Genomic DNA, 16,945 nt, shown 5'->3' with positions numbered 1-16,945 from the left:
TATGGAAGGCGAGAAACTCGTTGGTGTTCAACAACCGGAGATGTTCCCCTTTTAGAACGGCAGATGATATCCAATTAATTGCTTTCAATTAGATCAAACATAGGTCTTTGTTTAAATTTATTTGTTGGTTTGATTGGTGCATGTCTCCTATTAATGCTTGTACTTTGTAATCTTTTTCTAGCTTCTTGCTAGTTTTTTTAATGCATTTGCCGTTCCAAAAAAGAATACCCGTAAACTTGTTAAAAGTTTTAAAAAATAATAATATTTTAAACGAATATTAAAGTTGAATTTGAAAAGAAAAGAAAAAACAATATATAATATCTTATATCAACCCTTTAAGAAAAAAATAATGCACCTATAGTTTTAATATATAAAAATCACGATCTTGAGAAAATATTCAAGTAAAGTCTTGGACCCACATCACATAAAAATATTCATTCACTCAATTCAATTCACAGTTCCTATAAATGCCTTTTTCCCTTTCTCAGCGTCACCATTATTCCACTCTTCATATCTCCTTATCAGTTACCTCTAACCGTGAAGATTGAACAAGATACAAAATCAGCTCACATGATGAACCAACGATGGGTAGCCGCGGCGTTTACCAGCGACGCTCTAGTGGCGGAGCTTTTATTGCGTCTAAAACAATCTGCCTCATCACACGTTTCACCACCGCCGACTACATCAACAACAACCGCCACCACCACAGCGTCGTTGAATCCAGTCAGATGGGGCGATCGTAAATCTCGCTCGAAACCACCGAGCACCGCCGCCTTCTCCGTTACCAACGGATTCGGGAAAGGACAACAGAGGAGCCCTAGCACGCCGCTGTCCTGGAGCAACGGAGGTGCTCCGTCTACGAGCGACGGTTGTGATGAGTCCAGTCGCCCGTCAGATCTCTCCTCCGGAGATAGATACGTCAAGGTTTGTATCTCTTGCCTACAACTGGTTTTCCGTCGACCGGATCTGTCGGACCTGGTCGTCGGCCGGCATATTGATGGATTTACGACGTATCAGTTGGCAAAACATACAAACATATGCAATGGTTTATTACCATTCTGCCCTTTGTGGACTTTTATCATCTATTCATCTTCCATCTTCCATCTTCGTCCTCTTTTCAACTTTTTCGGTCTGTTGTCAGTTGACGATAACACCCCAAATATTCATATGTGCAAACGAGGGCTTTTCAGTCAATTCATATATAAATGGGTAGATCGGATCCTGTTTGGCCAGTAGTGTATAGATTCGATTTCGCGTCTCATACTTTTTAATTTATTTTCCCAGTTACCCATGAATTTACCCGAGGAAAAGTATTTTCGAGGGTACATCGGTAAAAAGAACATTATAGTTTCTTTATCTGAGAGGGTAAATTTTTTATAAACTTCCAGCATGCATAAAGCTTCTTAAAGACAAAAGTAACATTTTTTTCGTGGACGAAATTACCCCTGAAGTGTTCCTGGATTTGGATCCTATACGGCTATACCTTGTGTATGTAAACCGTGTAGAGTTAGGATAGTAGGTGTTTTCGTATCAAGAAGTGAAGGGTATTATCGTCTTTTGATTTACTTACTAAATTTGGATTTTGGAAATTCGTATTCTGTGAGTGGGGCCACTTTTACTTATGTTCCTTTTCTTGTTGGTTGGGATGTAATCAATAACAACGTGTTTCCATTTTTGTTACGGTGAGACTTTCGGGTATCGACTTTGGATAATCCGATTTCAAAATCTTAGATTAATTAGGAAAGTTTTAAAAATAAATAAAATAAAATAAAAGACATATACTAATATCCTCAAATGAAATTTGCAGGTTGAAAGTTCAACAACTCATATGGACAATAAATCAAGAAAAAGAAAGGTTTGCTTTCTATTTTTAGTTTTTCTTTTTGTTGTAAAGAGTAACTTTGCATTGTGACATGGTGAAGAGTTGTAATTTGATGTTTTTTTGTTCAAATTTAATAATTGAAATGCTTCATTGGCTTTTGTAGATTGATTTGCATAGAGTCCCCAAAAAGGAGGTTGGCAAATTTATTCAAGTGTCTGGTAAAGTTGAATCAGAAATAGAGATCCGGAAGAGGCAGTTTGTTTTGCCAGATCTAAATGAGACACCGGTGGCCTACGAAGAATTGGCTGGACTGTGAAAAACTACTTTGTGTAAATATATATATATATATATAAAACAATGACATGTGGTTAGTGCAATGTTGAGAAATGTTGGGATAAACTCCCACCAACTGGTCAAGGCGATAAACTTAGACTCTGTTTGGCGCGTATAAGCTAGCTTATGTTCCGACCTTATTGCAATATAGTGTTTGCTTAGATCATTAAAGTAGTTTATAAGCTAGTTTCTTAAAAATATTTGATATATGCTTATATGATTTATCCTTATTATTTGGATGAGACTTGATAATTCTTTCAAATGCCTACTGAAATCATCGATAACTATTAAACATATATGCTTCTAGTAAGTTAATGTCGATCAATGGTTCATTTTATATAATAAAATATAAACCGAAGTACATGGTTATGTGGAATGAAAAGCAATGTTTAAATTAAACACCTTACGCGATGATTATAAGATTGATCATCGAAGTTATTAGAAACTATCAATTTTGTCACGAATTTTAAAACATGTTAAATTGGACCATCGCCGCATAATTTTGGTTTCATTTGTTGATTGTCACATGTGATAGTAGGTTACGTAAGTAATGGCCACGTAGACAATTTTTGATCCAATTCTATCTGACATGTTATGTAGGCAAACTTTGATCCAACTCTATCTAAATGGCCTTACATGGGTTTGGGTAAAAAATGTAGTTAGTATTACTCTCACTCTCGTTTGAAACATCAATCCTATTAATGAACTTGAGTTTGGGTAAAAAATGATACGTTATGTAGGCAAATTTTCATCCAACTCTATCGAAGTGTATGATTGAATTATAAAAATGTAGTTAGTATTTTATGCATGTCAATGCAATGAATATCAGAAATGAATATCAGAAAGTGAAGTATGTGGCAACAAAACTTAAATCGCATGCATCACGTTAGTGGAATGAACTCAAGAAAACCACAAGTGTTTGATTTATTGATGAACTAACCCTTATAAGTTATATGTTAGATTAAAGCTAGCTTTGAAGTCTTCTAGTGTTGCAAGGTAAAATTCTCCATAAAAAAACTCTAAATATTCGAATTAGGTTTTGATTGGAGAGAGATAATACAAATTTTTGTTGGATAACTATAGCTAGCGTTTGTTTTCTAATCCATTGATGTTCTATATCATCATACAAGCTAGCATTTTTTCTTGAATCTCATGCATTTGAAACCCCCTTTTTTAACTTCCCTTCACCACATTCATTTGAAACTCCCATGACTTTTCAATTTCTTTACAAAAATATTATAAATAAGTTAAATAATGTTCTATAAACAAAAAATTGTGTTTTATTACAATGTCTTCATCCCACATCGATGGGTGAGAGTAAACAAGAGAATGTTTCCTCTTGTATAAATAGGAAAGGTTGTGAAATGTTTCAAAGGGACTAAACCATGAGAACTTCCTCATGCCTACCTTTGTAGGATTTTGAAGGTATTATTTGGTGAGATTGTCTATATTGGCAAGTGTCCAGTTAACTTTTACAATTCCAAAAATGGTTTTGAACCGAATTTTTTCAGGTTTAAACCGTGTTTCGGTTAGGAAAAAAATTATGTAGTTGGGTATATTGAGTTGAACCGGAGCTGGATCAATTTGGACCGATAAAGGAATCATTTTCCTTTCACAACAAACATTTGAAACTCCCATGATTTTTCAAATTATTTCTAATAATATTATAAATAAGTTACATAATTTTATATAAATATAAAAAAGCATCTACCTAAACCTAAAATTATAACTGTTTGAAAAATCACTTTGATTTAAAAGCACAAAATATATACAAACTGGGTTTCACTAGAAAAAAAATATGTAGTTTGGTATATTTAGTTGAATCGGTCCGAGTTTGATCTATTTGGACCATAAAAGACGCATTTTCCTTTCACTACATACATTTGAAACTCCCATGATTTTTCAAATTGTTTCCAATGATATTTTAAAAAAGTTACATAATGTTATATAAATATAAAAAAACATCTACCTAAACATAAAATTATAATTGTTTGAAAATTCGATTTGATCAAAAGCACGAAATATATATGCAGATTATATTTTATAAATGAATTCTTTTTATAATGCACTTTTGAATCTTGAAAATACATATAAACAAACTTTCTATATTAAGTACCTAACTGAATTTATGATTTTAGAATTGAACAAAAAGTTATTCAATAAAAACTTACTTTTTTGGATAGCAACTTACGAGATTATAGAAAAATGGAACTACTGAACAATAAATAAAGGGTAAACAAGAGAAAGTGTGTTTAATGTTTTATAAACAAGAAAGCGTGTTTTATTACAATGTCTTCATCCCACATCGATGGTGAGAGTAAACAAGAAAACATTTCCTCTTCTATAAATAGGAAAGGTTGTGAAATGTTTCAAAGGGACCAAACCATGAGAACTTCCTTATGCCTACCTTTTTAGGATGTTGAGGGTATTCTTTGGTGAAATTGTCTTTATTGGCAACTGTCCATTTAAGTTTTAGAATCCCGAAAATGGTTTTGAACAAGATTTTTTTAGGTTCAAACAGAGTTTCAGTTGAAAAATTGTTATGTAGTTTGGTATATTGAGTTGAATCGGTTTGAGTTTGATCAATTTGGACCGATAAAGGAAGCATTTTTCTTTCAGCACATACATTTGAAACTCCCATGATTTTTCAAATTGTTTCTAATAATATTATAAATAAGTTACCTAAACATAAAATTATAATTGTTTGAAAAATAAATTTGATTCAAAAACACAAAATATATACAAACCGGGTTTCAATAGAAAAAACGTTATGTAGTTTGATATATTAAGCTGAATCGGTCCGAGTTTGATCAATTTGGACCGATAAATGAAGCATTTTCCTTTCACCATATACATTTGAAACTCCCATGATTATTCAAATTGTTTATAATAATATTATAAGTTACATAATGTTATATAAATATAAAAAAATCTACCTAAACATAAAATTATAATTGTTTGAAAAATCACTTTTATTCAAAAGCACGAAATATATACTCGATTATATTTTATAAATGAATTCATTTTATAATGACATTTTGAATCATGAAAATACATATAAACAAACTTTCTATATTAAGTACCTAGCTGAATTTATGATTTTAGGATTTAACAAAAAGTTATTCAATAAACACTTAATTTTTTATAGCAACTTACGAGATTACTGAAAAATGGAACTATTGAACAATAAATTTTCTGGATAACGTTTTTTTTATTATTTAATATTTTATTTAACAAAATGAAATTATTAGCAAATAAAGAAATGAGTTTAATTAAAATGTCTTCATCCCACATTGATCGTGAGAGTAAACAAGAGAATGTATTCTCCTCTATAAATAGGAAAGGTTGTGAAAATATTTCAAAGGGACTAAGCCATGAGATCTTCCTTGCATCTAACTTTGTAGGACGTTGAGTGTATTCTTTGGTGAGATTGTCTTTGTCGACAAGTGACCAATTAAATTTAAAAATTTCGAAAATGATTTTGTACCGTATTTTTTAGATTTGGATCGAGTTTCATAAGGATCCGAGTGTCTTCTGGCTGAGTTAGGTAAACTCGCTTCCATTGGAGGCCGAGTTTAAGTAACATGTCGGGTATTTGGTTGTGTTAGCCAAGTTTTACAACCCTGTATGTAATACAATTTAAAGTTTTAACCTTATAAAAGACGTCACTATTATCATATGTTCTACATAATTATGGTAATATTTATGATACAAAACATTTTTTATATTATTTAAGATAAAAAGTTGTCTCTATTATCATATGTTGTACATAATGATAAAATTTAAGATAGATAAAAAGATGTCTCTATTATCGTATTTTCTATATAATGATAATATTTAATATAAACGTTTTAATTTAATATGAAATTATTATTTAATAGATAACAATAACGATTTATTTATTTTTAAAAATTAATTTTTTTCTATTTTAATCATATAACTTTGTATATGCAAAACAACTTCAAGTTCCAACCTTATCTCTTATAATATAGTTCAACATAATAACAATACTAAAAATCATTTTTTATATTTTTTATGAAATTATTATTTAATTGTTAATAACAATGATTTAGTTATTTTTAATATAAAATATTTTTTTATATCCCACGCAACGCGCGACATTCGTCTAGTATATATATAGGGAAAAGTTCAATAGAGAACCATTATTAATCAAGAAACCAATGAACCAATCCAAAGCGTAAATGAAGGGTTTTGTAAACTTTTATAATGGACGCACATGTACCGGATTATAACAAAACTCATTTCCTTTTTTTCATTTAAAATTTTTTTTAGGCCAAGTTTTTTATCGAAAAAAAAAAACACCGAATATACCGTTGTTCACGATTTTTCGTTCTCTTTCCATAGAGATCCATGATGATATATAAAAAACGAATTTTTTTTTTGAAAAAAAAACTCACTTAATTTTCTTAGTTTTTTCAATATTTAAGTTTATTTTTATAAATAAAAAAAAAAAAAAAAAAAAAACTACTATTTACCAAAAATATTAATTTTTTGTACTCTATTAATAAACATCAACACCGATTAAAAAAAAAAAACCTCGTACAGTGTAGATTCGCACTGTGAATCTAAACTGTAAATATTTCAATTTTTAACATTCACAATATGAAAAATCTCGAACAGTTCAGATTCACATTGTGAATCTAAATTACTATTATGCACACTGTGAATCTGAGAAGGTTTACAAAAAAAAAAAAAAAAAAAAAAACCCTCGATCAGTATAGATTCACACTGTGAATCTAAACTGTAAATATTACAAATTTTAACATTCACAATGTGAAAAAGCTCCGATCAGTTCAGATTCACACTGTGAATCTGACTTATTATTATGCACACTGTGAATCTGAGGAGGTTCATAATGTGAATCTGAACAGGTTTACAATATGAATCTGAACAGGTTGACAATATGAATCTGAACTGAAATATCGTTTTTTTTAACATGAATATGAATCTATGTTTAAAAAGTACAAAAATATGAATTTTGATATATTTATTAATTTTTTTTCTATAAAAAAATAGACCTTTAACTTTTTTCATCAAAGAAAATGAAGTGAGTTTTTTTCGAAAAAAAAATCGTTTTTTATATATCATCATGGATCTTTATGGAAAGAGGAGGAAAAATCGTGAACAACGGTATATTCGGTTTTTTTTTCGATAAAAAACATGGCCTAAAAAAAATTTTAAACGAAAAAAAGTGGTGGGTTTTTTTGTAAATGGTGGATTTTTTGGTATAATCTGTTGTGTGTGCGTCCAATGTAAAAGTGTACATCCATTTCTTTGTCTATTGATCGTTATGATTTCCGACGCTTACGATTGGTTCCTTAGTTCCTTATGGTTCTCTATTGAACCTCACCCTATATATATATATATATATATATATATATATATATATATATATATATATATATATATATATATATATATATATATATATAATGCATGATCTAAACCGAGAGTTAGAGTAATAATTCACCTTATTAGTTAGTGAAAACTAACTTTCCCATCTTCTTCAATTCCAACTTTGATGCATTTTGGATCCATCTTCTTGCTCTTAGGCCTATTCATATACATATACAAGTTCTTCATACTTGTCTTAGCCTATTAAGAGCTTGTCTCTTTATGTCAAAATAACCACTTAATGGATCATTATTTTATCTTTTCATTCTTTATCTCTTAATTTCATCCATTTAAAGAATTAAGCATCTCATACTACTCAATTCATTATAATCCACATCTAATGCATCAATTCACTAATCATTAGTTAGGGTTTCAAACCCTAATTCTCATTAGATTGATCCCACTCATGGGGATCACTTAATAAGCTTGGTTAAAGCATCTAAACACTATCATTTACATCATAATCAAGTTATAGGTCGATCAATTCAACCAATCTACTCTAATCAAACATTTCACCAAAAATAGAGAAATCATACCTTAATGGAGAGGATGAAAATTGTAACAACCGAGGAAAATGTGTCACCACCCGCCAATAGTATTAGTGACGTATATATATGTAATAAGATCAGGTTGTAACATTTATGTTATATTAATAAAGACAAACAATTTCGTAAGTTCATACTCGTAAATACACGGTTGATTAGGCAGTAAAGCCAAAAATTAGGAGCACAAATAGTTGCAACGTAAAAAGTTACGAAGAGAACACCAAAAGGAAAAGTGTAGTACTCCTCAAAATAAGAATCTTGAGGCAAAGAGTGCCAAAAGCGGAACCCATTTGAGAGAGCTACGGTCATCGTGGGTATAAAAATATAAACTAAATAAAAGTAAAAATTTGCCACAACAGCCTAAAGGAAAGTTGTAATACACGTCGATACTTCCACAAGGGTATAAGAAGCGTCGAAATCGGAGATCGCATATAGGAGTTACAAAATTTAGAAAACCAACTTATGTCACGTGCGCACGTCCACGCGCCACACACGACGCGAGTACTGACTACGAATTCGTGAAGATTTGGATGATGTGGCCCACAGGAAATATGACATATGTCAAACTTTGGATGGTGCCAATGATCACGTGCGCGACGCGCATCCTAATGACGTTGCACGCCCCAAAATTTTCACTGCAATAGAGGTCTCTACCTCCTCCATTCTCACACCATATCATCTGACTTCTCCCTTTCTGTAAAGGAATCTCTTCCCATTCCGAACAATCCTCGATTCCTGAAGATCTGACACAACACTCCAAGTACACAAATCACGCTTCAAGGGTGAGTTCACAGCCCCACTTTTACGATTTTCAAATGTTTTATAGGGCGAAATACATGTTATAATACTACGTTATCGATTTCATAATTATTGCTAATTGTATAGTATTAGTGATATAATGCCTAGAAACGTTAGGATAATATTATGTTCAATGGATACCTTGACAAACCCTTACATATAATATTATGCCTAGTTGTTATGCTGGCCAACTCACTATGAAAACACTATACCTAGTTGTTACCCTGGTCAACTTTCCGAGATAACATCGTACCTAGACGTTACGCTGGCCAACTCATTAGGAAAGCATTATACCTAGTCGTTACCCCGGTCAACTTCTGAGTAGGCCTGACAATCGGGTTGGTTTCGGGTTGGCGGGTCACGAGTTGACGGGTTGGCGGGTCAGAAAACATAAACTCGACCCAACCCATATAATATATGGGTTGGCGGGTCACGGGTTGGTGGGTTGGAAACCTCAACCCAACCCAACCCACATAACCCGTTTAAGTATATGGGTTCGCGAGTTTACAAGTTAGTGGGTCAAACCCAACCCATATAACTTGTTTAATAAATAAGCACCACACTTTAAAAAATGAGGATTTTTTAACATAAAGTCATAAAGTAATTAAAGTAACTAACATAAAAAATGTTTTTAAAATAAGTTCATAAATTCATTAACATCTAAATAAAATTGAAAAATGAAAACATTCATACAAAGTGGATGCATTGTTCATTCAAGACTCGTGAGTATCTAAAAATGACGACATGTGTTTTTTTCTTTTTTGATTAGGGCATCGCAAACACAGACTAGACACATATGCATACAGAAAGAATACAATGATACGAAATATTACGAATACGGAAGGAAATCATATTTCATTAATAATTAAATATATTTATTTTTCTAAATGTAATATATATATATATATATATATATATATATATATATATATATATATATATATATATATATATATGGGTTAGCGGGTTAGAGGGTTGACGGGTCAAAAATCTCAACCCAAATCCGTCTATTTTTGGGTTGGGTCAGTGTCGGGTTACGGGTTGGGTCAAGAGTTGTCACCCCTACTTCTGAGATAGCATTGTACCTAGTTGTTACTTTGCCTAGATATCCTACTGGAATAAACTATACTAACTTAATTATATATATGAAAATGTATATTAAGTACAACTAAGGATAACAAAGGAAAGCAAGGTACCTAATACGGCGACACGAAAACAGTTGTTAAATGATATGTTATTCACCCCATAGCTAAATAACCATTAGCTAACCCCGACCTATAATCGTTAAATCTTAATTAAGCGGGAGAGGTATGTATATCTATGTAACATCTATAAAATTCATTCCAATTTAAAACTTTTTCAAACATCCAAAAATCATTATTTTTTTTTACAAAGTGTTTTCAAAATAGTTTCATATCAGAGAATCCTAAAAATCAAATTCATAAAATGTGAGGAGGTGCACGATCAAGCCTTCGCCTTACCGCGATCATCTGAAGTACCTGAAACAAAATCAACAACTGTAAGCCCGAAGCTTAGTGAGTTCCCCCAAAATACCAACGCCATACAAATCAGAACAATATCATAATAAACATGCATATAGAGTCTTCAGTATGACCGGACCGCCCTCACCGGGCCTTCGATCTATCTGGCCCACTCTCAGAGTCTACAGTATGACTGGACCGCCCTCACCGGACCTTCAGGCTATCTGGCCCACTCTCAGAACCTTCAGCATGTTTGTTTTGCCCTCCTGGGCCTTCAGCCTGTCTGGACCGTTCTCCGGGCCTTCGGCCTTACTAGTACCCCTGATGGGTATAGAGTCTATCCGGTCCGCCCTGGGTATGTTGGCCTAGAGCACAAAGCAGGATCGCCTCAACCCACCCGCAATCACACAATCAACACAAAATATCATACGCTAGCTAGCATGTACAGACAGTCATATAGAATTACAAATCACTAATCATAGCATCATCCTATATACCAGGATACCGATCAAACAGATCACTAAACATAACATCATCCTATAACCAGGATATAGATCTAACATATCACTAAACATAACATCATCCTATAACCAGGATATAGATCTAACAAATCACTAACATAGCAACATCCTATAACCAGGATACAATCCAAAAAGGGTCGGCCTTGGTGCCTTAGACCCTGTTGATATAGTAAGAAAAACTCACCTCACAAGTAGTGTTGAACCGATAAATCGAATCCCAAACACAGCTCCAAACTTAACCACCTACAATAATCATATGACCAATTCTATCAAGACCCAAATTACCAAAGTACCCTCAGAAGTCAAACTTGGTCAACCCTTGGTCAAAGTCAAAGTCAACTGTAACATCCCAAAAATCATAACCACAAATTTCATTTTTGACATAACGATTTATAGAAAACATCAACAAGTTAATTCATTTCTCGAAAGCCATAGATCATATGTCTCAAAAACAAATCATAGTAAATTAATAATGTCAGAGTGCAATCCCAAGAACATCATAGTGCGGAAAATAATGGTGTGATGCGCTGCTACCGATCCGGCTCCTTTCCCTTTGAAAAAAAAAGACCTGAAACAAAAACTGACAACCGTAAGCACAAAGCTTAGTGAGTTCCCCCATCATACCACATACCATACAATAACATACTGTCAGACATATCTGGATGCCCGACCTACCCTTTCGGTCTCTTACAACCGGTAACAACTTAGCATATCTGGGTGCTGGCCTACCCCTTCAGTCTCTTTCAACCGGATACTGCCTAGCATATCTGGGTGTTGGCCTACCCCTTCGGTCTCTTCCCACCGGATACAGGGACTATTCCACCCCCTACTACTACCACATACTACCCTAGCATACATACACACACATATATATTATATACTGCCTAGAATATATGGGTGTTAGCCTCCCCTTCGGTATCTTTAAACCGGTAACTGGGGACTATTTCACCCCTACCACTACCACACCATAACATAACATACTAGCGCATAAAGCATAACAGATAGTGACATACCAGACAATTATCACGAAGACAATCATCTAACTAACAACTCCTACTAGTGGGTCGGCATTGTGGCCTTAGACCCACTTCTACTGGAAGGTAACTCACCCCAATGTCGTGCAGTAACTAAGTTGTCCTCGGTGCTGGGATCAACTCTCCTCAAACTCCTACAAATAACAGGCTCCTTTAGTTACTCCTTCATATTCATATCCCCTTTAAGGGTCAATCTTGGGTAATGGTCAAAGTCAAAGTCAAAATCAACGCCTTGGTCAAAGTCAACATCCTGGTTGACTCAACTCACCGAGTTGGTCCATCAACTCATCGAGTTCCATAAATCAGAGAATCTCAAATTCACGATCTGACTCGTCTAGTTACCCTCTAACTCGCCGAGTTTCTCCTTATGATAGAATCAGGACTTTCCATTTGAACTCGTCGAGTCCTTCCTTGGACTCATCGAACTCTCCTTCATACAGTCGGGACATTTACTCACTGACTCGGCGAGTTCATCCTTGGACTCGTCGAATTTTTGACCCTTAAGTCCAAAACACGTCTAACTGGCTGAGTCATCTTCTAGACTCAACAAGTTGCTAAGTAACATAGAAGGTTGGGGGAACTACGACCCGACTCTCCGAGTCCTAAGAACAACTCGTCGAGTCCCCCATGATCCAAAACTATACATTCGATTTCAGTCGGGCTTAACACATCCAAAACATAGATCTGGCCTCCGAGGTTCGATATAACACGTAAAGTTTCTAACTTTACATGCATGCTTGGGTTATTTAGCTCAAAAAGCCCTAAAAAGTAGTTCTTAGGATGCATGGGACTCCCATGGCCATAAAGTTGGCACCTTTATGGAGTCCCTCAAAGGCTCTGGATCTGAAGTAAATACCCCAAAACATGCTTGCATCCATGAATGGTTCCAAAAATGGCTCCTTAAAGCCCTAAGATACTCCAAGAAGAAATCTAATAGATGAATGGTCAAGGTATAAACTTTATACCTCAAATGAGCTGGAAATGGAACACAACCTCTGGATCTACTTGCTTCCTCTTGAACCCCCAAGCTTCTTCTTCCTTTTCAAGCTTCAAAAGCACCAAAAACACACAAAAATGGCTCAAGAACACGCAAAATGGGTTAAGGTTTCGAATTAGGGTTTTCTGGACTAAGGGAGGAGATGAAGGAGGGCACAATAGGGGTGTTAAGGTGTTTAAATAGGGTGCAAACCCTGAAAATTAGGCTTTCACTCTGGAAGACCTACTCGCCGAGTCGTGGCTCCTCGACTCGTCGAGTAGGCTTCAAGTCCCGCTCCAACATATCCAGTTCCTACTCGACGAGTTTGGGGCCTCTAACTCGTCGAGTCCCTTAGAAAAAGATGAATAATTCTTATTTAAGTACGTACCAAGAACCGGGCGTTACAAATCTCCCCCACTTATTTTAGACTTCGTCCTCGAAGTTTGCTACTGCATCCGGAAAAAGCTCGGGGTAGTGCTCCCTCATCTCGTCCTCCGGCTCCCAAGTCCATTATGAGCCCTTGCGGTGCTGCCATTGCACCTTCACCAACTCAACCTTCTTGTTCCTTATATACTTCATCTTCCTGTCGAGGATGGCTACTGGTCTCTCGATGTAGTTCAGGTTGTCATGAAAGGTATTGTGGATCTGACATGGAAGGTATTGTGGATCTGACTAAGCTCGGCTGACAGATCCAACCTATACGCCACCTTGCCCACCCGGGCTGCAACCCTGAAAGGACCAATGTATCTGGGGCCCAACTTTCCCTGCTTCCTGAACCGGATGACACTTTCCAAGGTGACACCTTCAGGAGAACCCTATCTCCCACCTGAAACTCCAGGTCCGATCGACACTTGTCGGCATAGCTCTTCTGCTGACTCTGAGCAGTCTGAAGCCTGCTCCGGACCTGCTGTATCCTCTCTGTCGTCTTGAGTACCACCTTGGTACTCCCCATGATCCTCTGCCCAACCTCTCCCCAGCATATCGGGGTCCTGCACTTTCTTCCGTATAACATCTCAAAGGGAGGACGGTCGATACTCGAGCGGTAGCTATTATTGTAGGAAAACTCTGCCAAGGGAAGGTAGGTATCCCAGCTACCACCGAAGTCTAATACGTATTCTCTCAGCATGTCCTCTAAGGTCTGGATGGTTCACTCACTCTGACCATCCGTATGAGGGTGGAAAGTCATGCTAAAATGCAGACGAGTACCCAACTCGTCATGGAATTTCTTCCAAAATCTGGAAGTGAATCGCACGTCACGGTCATAGATCACGGAAACTGGCACTCCGTGTTGAGCTACTACCTCTCTGATGTAGATATCGGCCAGCTTCTCGGCCGAGATTCCCTCCTGGATCGGTACGAAGTGAGCACTCTTGGTCAACCGATCCACGATGACCCAAATTGAATCCACCCCTCGTACGGTCCTGGGAAGCTTTGTGATGAAATCCATAGTAATATCTTCCCAATTCCACATAGGGATATCCAATGGTTGTGTCTTGCCATGAGGCCTCTGGTGCTCGGTCTTGACCTTCCTACAGGTTAGGCATCTCTCGACGTACCAAGCCACATCCCGCTTCATGCAGGGCCACCACTAGTCAAGTCGAAGATCTCTATACAACTTCGTCGCCCTGGGATGAATAGAAAATATGGATTTGTGCACCTCCTCCATCAAAACCTGGCGCACGCCTCCATGATATGGAACCCACACTCTACGGTGTAGTGTTAACTGTTGGATTAGGTGTCTAAGTTCATAACTATTCCTGGAATGTACTTGACCCGGTTGGTATGGTTCATTTGGGTTGCATGGAATTGCAACACTTTGATAGACTAAATGAGAGAAAGGACACTTAGGGATTATTAATATATTATAAGTTCTAATATATTAATAATATTATTTAATTAGTATTGATCAAAGAATTAATTTGGAATTAATTAAGTGATCAAAAGGAGGCTAATTAAATATATGGGGTTGATTGTGTAAATCATTTATTCTTGTATAGTGGGCTAATGATCCATGGTTTGTATGGATTGGGTTAAAACCCATAAGGTGATCCATGAATAATCCATGGAGGTTACAAACCCATGGATCATGGAATATGGAAAGCCATGACAACTAGGGTTTACATGGTGTAACCCTACTTGTGCCACAACTATATAAAGAACCCTATGCAAGCAAAATCAGCACTATGACTACTACTTGTACAAGAAAGAGGGCAAGCCGATTTTGAGGTGTAAGTGAACTTATCTCAAGGTCATTCCAAGTGTTGTGGTGTTGTGTGAGACATTTGAGGCATCACACTTGAGGTGTTAGGCTCACAAGGTTCTCAAGGAATCTAAACCACAAAAGGTATGTTCTTCTTCTAGCATTTATGTTTAAAAGTCCCCATGCTATGCTAGATAGTTGAAGAACCTTGGAAAATCAATTTTGCATGTATCTTAGTAAAACATAGATCCAAGGTTTCTAGGGTTGCATGTACACCATAGGGGTGTTAGAATGCTCAAAACCCTTCATTAACAACCCACGGCTATCATAGTCGAAGGAGGAAACCTGACCTACAATACGCTCACTCTTCCGATGTTCCTCCTTCATAGCCTCCTGCTGGGCCTCTCGGATTTGCTCCAGAAGCGGAGTCACTACTGTCATCCGTAAGCAAATATCTCTGATCGGGGTTGCCTTGCGGCTAAGAGCATCGGCCACAACATTGGCCTTCCCCGGGTGGTAGAGGATTTCATAGTCGTAATCCTTCACCACATCTAGCCACTGACGCTGCCTCATGTTCAGATTCGGTTGATCCATGAGGTACCTTAGACTCTTGTGATTCGTGTAAATGGTATAACGGACCCCATAGAGGTAATGTTGCCAAATCTTGAGAGCGAAGACAACCGCCCTCAACTCCAGATCGTGCGTCGGGTAGTTCGCCTCGTGAGGCTTCGGCTGCCTCGAGGCGTAGGCGATGATGTGCCCTCTCTGCATCAATATTGCGCCCCAAAATGGGCGCATCGCAGTATACTACAAAATCCTCCATGCCCTCAGGCACGACTAAGATTGGCGCCTCGCACAACCTCTGCCTCAAAGTCTCAAACGATGTCTGCTGCTCAGGCCCCAAGCGAAATACGACGACCTTCTTCTCCAGCCGGGTCAAGGGTACTGCTATCTTGGAGAAGTCCTTAATGAATCTTCGGTAATAGCTAACTAACCCTAGGAAACTCCGAATCTCATATGGAGACTTCGGAACCTTCCATCTCATCACGACCTCCACCTTGGCCGAGTCAAACAAAAATCTCGTTCTGGTTAACAAGGTGCCCCAGAAACTGCACCTCGTGCAACCAAAACTTGCACTTGGAGAACTTGGCGTACAAGCTCTCCCTCCTCAAGGTATCCAACACCTCCTGCAAGTTCTCCTTATGCTACTCTTGCGTCTTGGAGTAAACCAAGATATCGTCAATGAAAACTATCACAGACCGATCCAGAATCAGTCTGCACACGCGGTTCATGAGGTCCATGAACGCGGCAGGAGCATTGGTGAGCCCAAAAGGCATCACCATGAACTCTTAGTGGCCATAGCGAGTCCGAAAAGCAGTTTTCTGCGCATCCTCCTCTTTGACTCGCATCTGGATGTAGTCTGAATTCAAATCTATCTTGGAAAACCAAGATGCCCCCTGTAGCTAGTCGAAGAGATCATCAATCCTCGGGAGTGGATAACGGTTCTTCACTGTTACCTTGTTCAGTTCCCGGTAATCTATACACATCCGATGCGACCCGTCCTTCTTCTTCACAAACAGGATCGAGGCTCCCCAAGGCGAACTGCTCGGCCTGATAAATCTCTTGTCTAGCAGCTCCTGCAGCTGTGTAGACAACTCCTGCATCTCGGGAGGAGCCAACCGATATGGTGCCTTGGCTATCGGAGCCGTACCGGGGACTAGGTCGATCTTGAACTCCACCTGCCTCTCCGGAGGTATCCCAGGCAGCTCCTCTGGAAATAAGTTCGGGTACTCTCGCACCACTGGCACATCGCTCACGGT

At 36.9% G+C, this 16,945-nt stretch overlaps 1 protein-coding gene across 1 annotated transcript; it reads left to right on the top strand.

Annotated features, from left to right (window-relative positions):
• Window positions 1–470: 470 nt before the first annotated feature.
• LOC145148634 (uncharacterized) lies at window positions 471–2,166 on the top strand. Its single transcript, XM_079075157.1, has 3 exons — window positions 471–924; window positions 1,808–1,855; window positions 1,986–2,166. The coding sequence occupies exons 1-3, from the start codon at window positions 571–573 to the stop codon at window positions 2,136–2,138; spliced, it is 555 nt and encodes a 184-aa protein (XP_078931283.1). The 5' UTR covers window positions 471–570; the 3' UTR covers window positions 2,139–2,166.
• Window positions 2,167–16,945: the final 14,779 nt, after the last annotated feature.

This window comes from Lactuca virosa, chromosome 1 (genome assembly GCF_052849685.1).
Source record: "Lactuca virosa cultivar CGN04683 chromosome 1, Lactuca_virosa_CGN04683_v6, whole genome shotgun sequence".
NCBI classification, from domain to species: domain Eukaryota; kingdom Viridiplantae; phylum Streptophyta; class Magnoliopsida; order Asterales; family Asteraceae; genus Lactuca; species Lactuca virosa.
Note: the sequence above shows the minus strand (reverse complement) of the source record. Positions and strands in the feature narration are given on the sequence as shown.

Bases quoted from the DNA above. Each gene is read 5' to 3' on its own strand.
- LOC145148634 (XM_079075157.1), top strand. From the start codon at position 571: ATGATGAACCAACGATGGGTAGCCGCGGCGTTTACCAGCGACGCTCTA. The intron at 925-1,807 runs GTTTGTATCTCT...TGAAATTTGCAG, and splicing joins CCGGAGATAGATACGTCAAG to GTTGAAAGTTCAACAACTCA. The intron at 1,856-1,985 runs GTTTGCTTTCTA...TGGCTTTTGTAG, and splicing joins ATAAATCAAGAAAAAGAAAG to ATTGATTTGCATAGAGTCCC.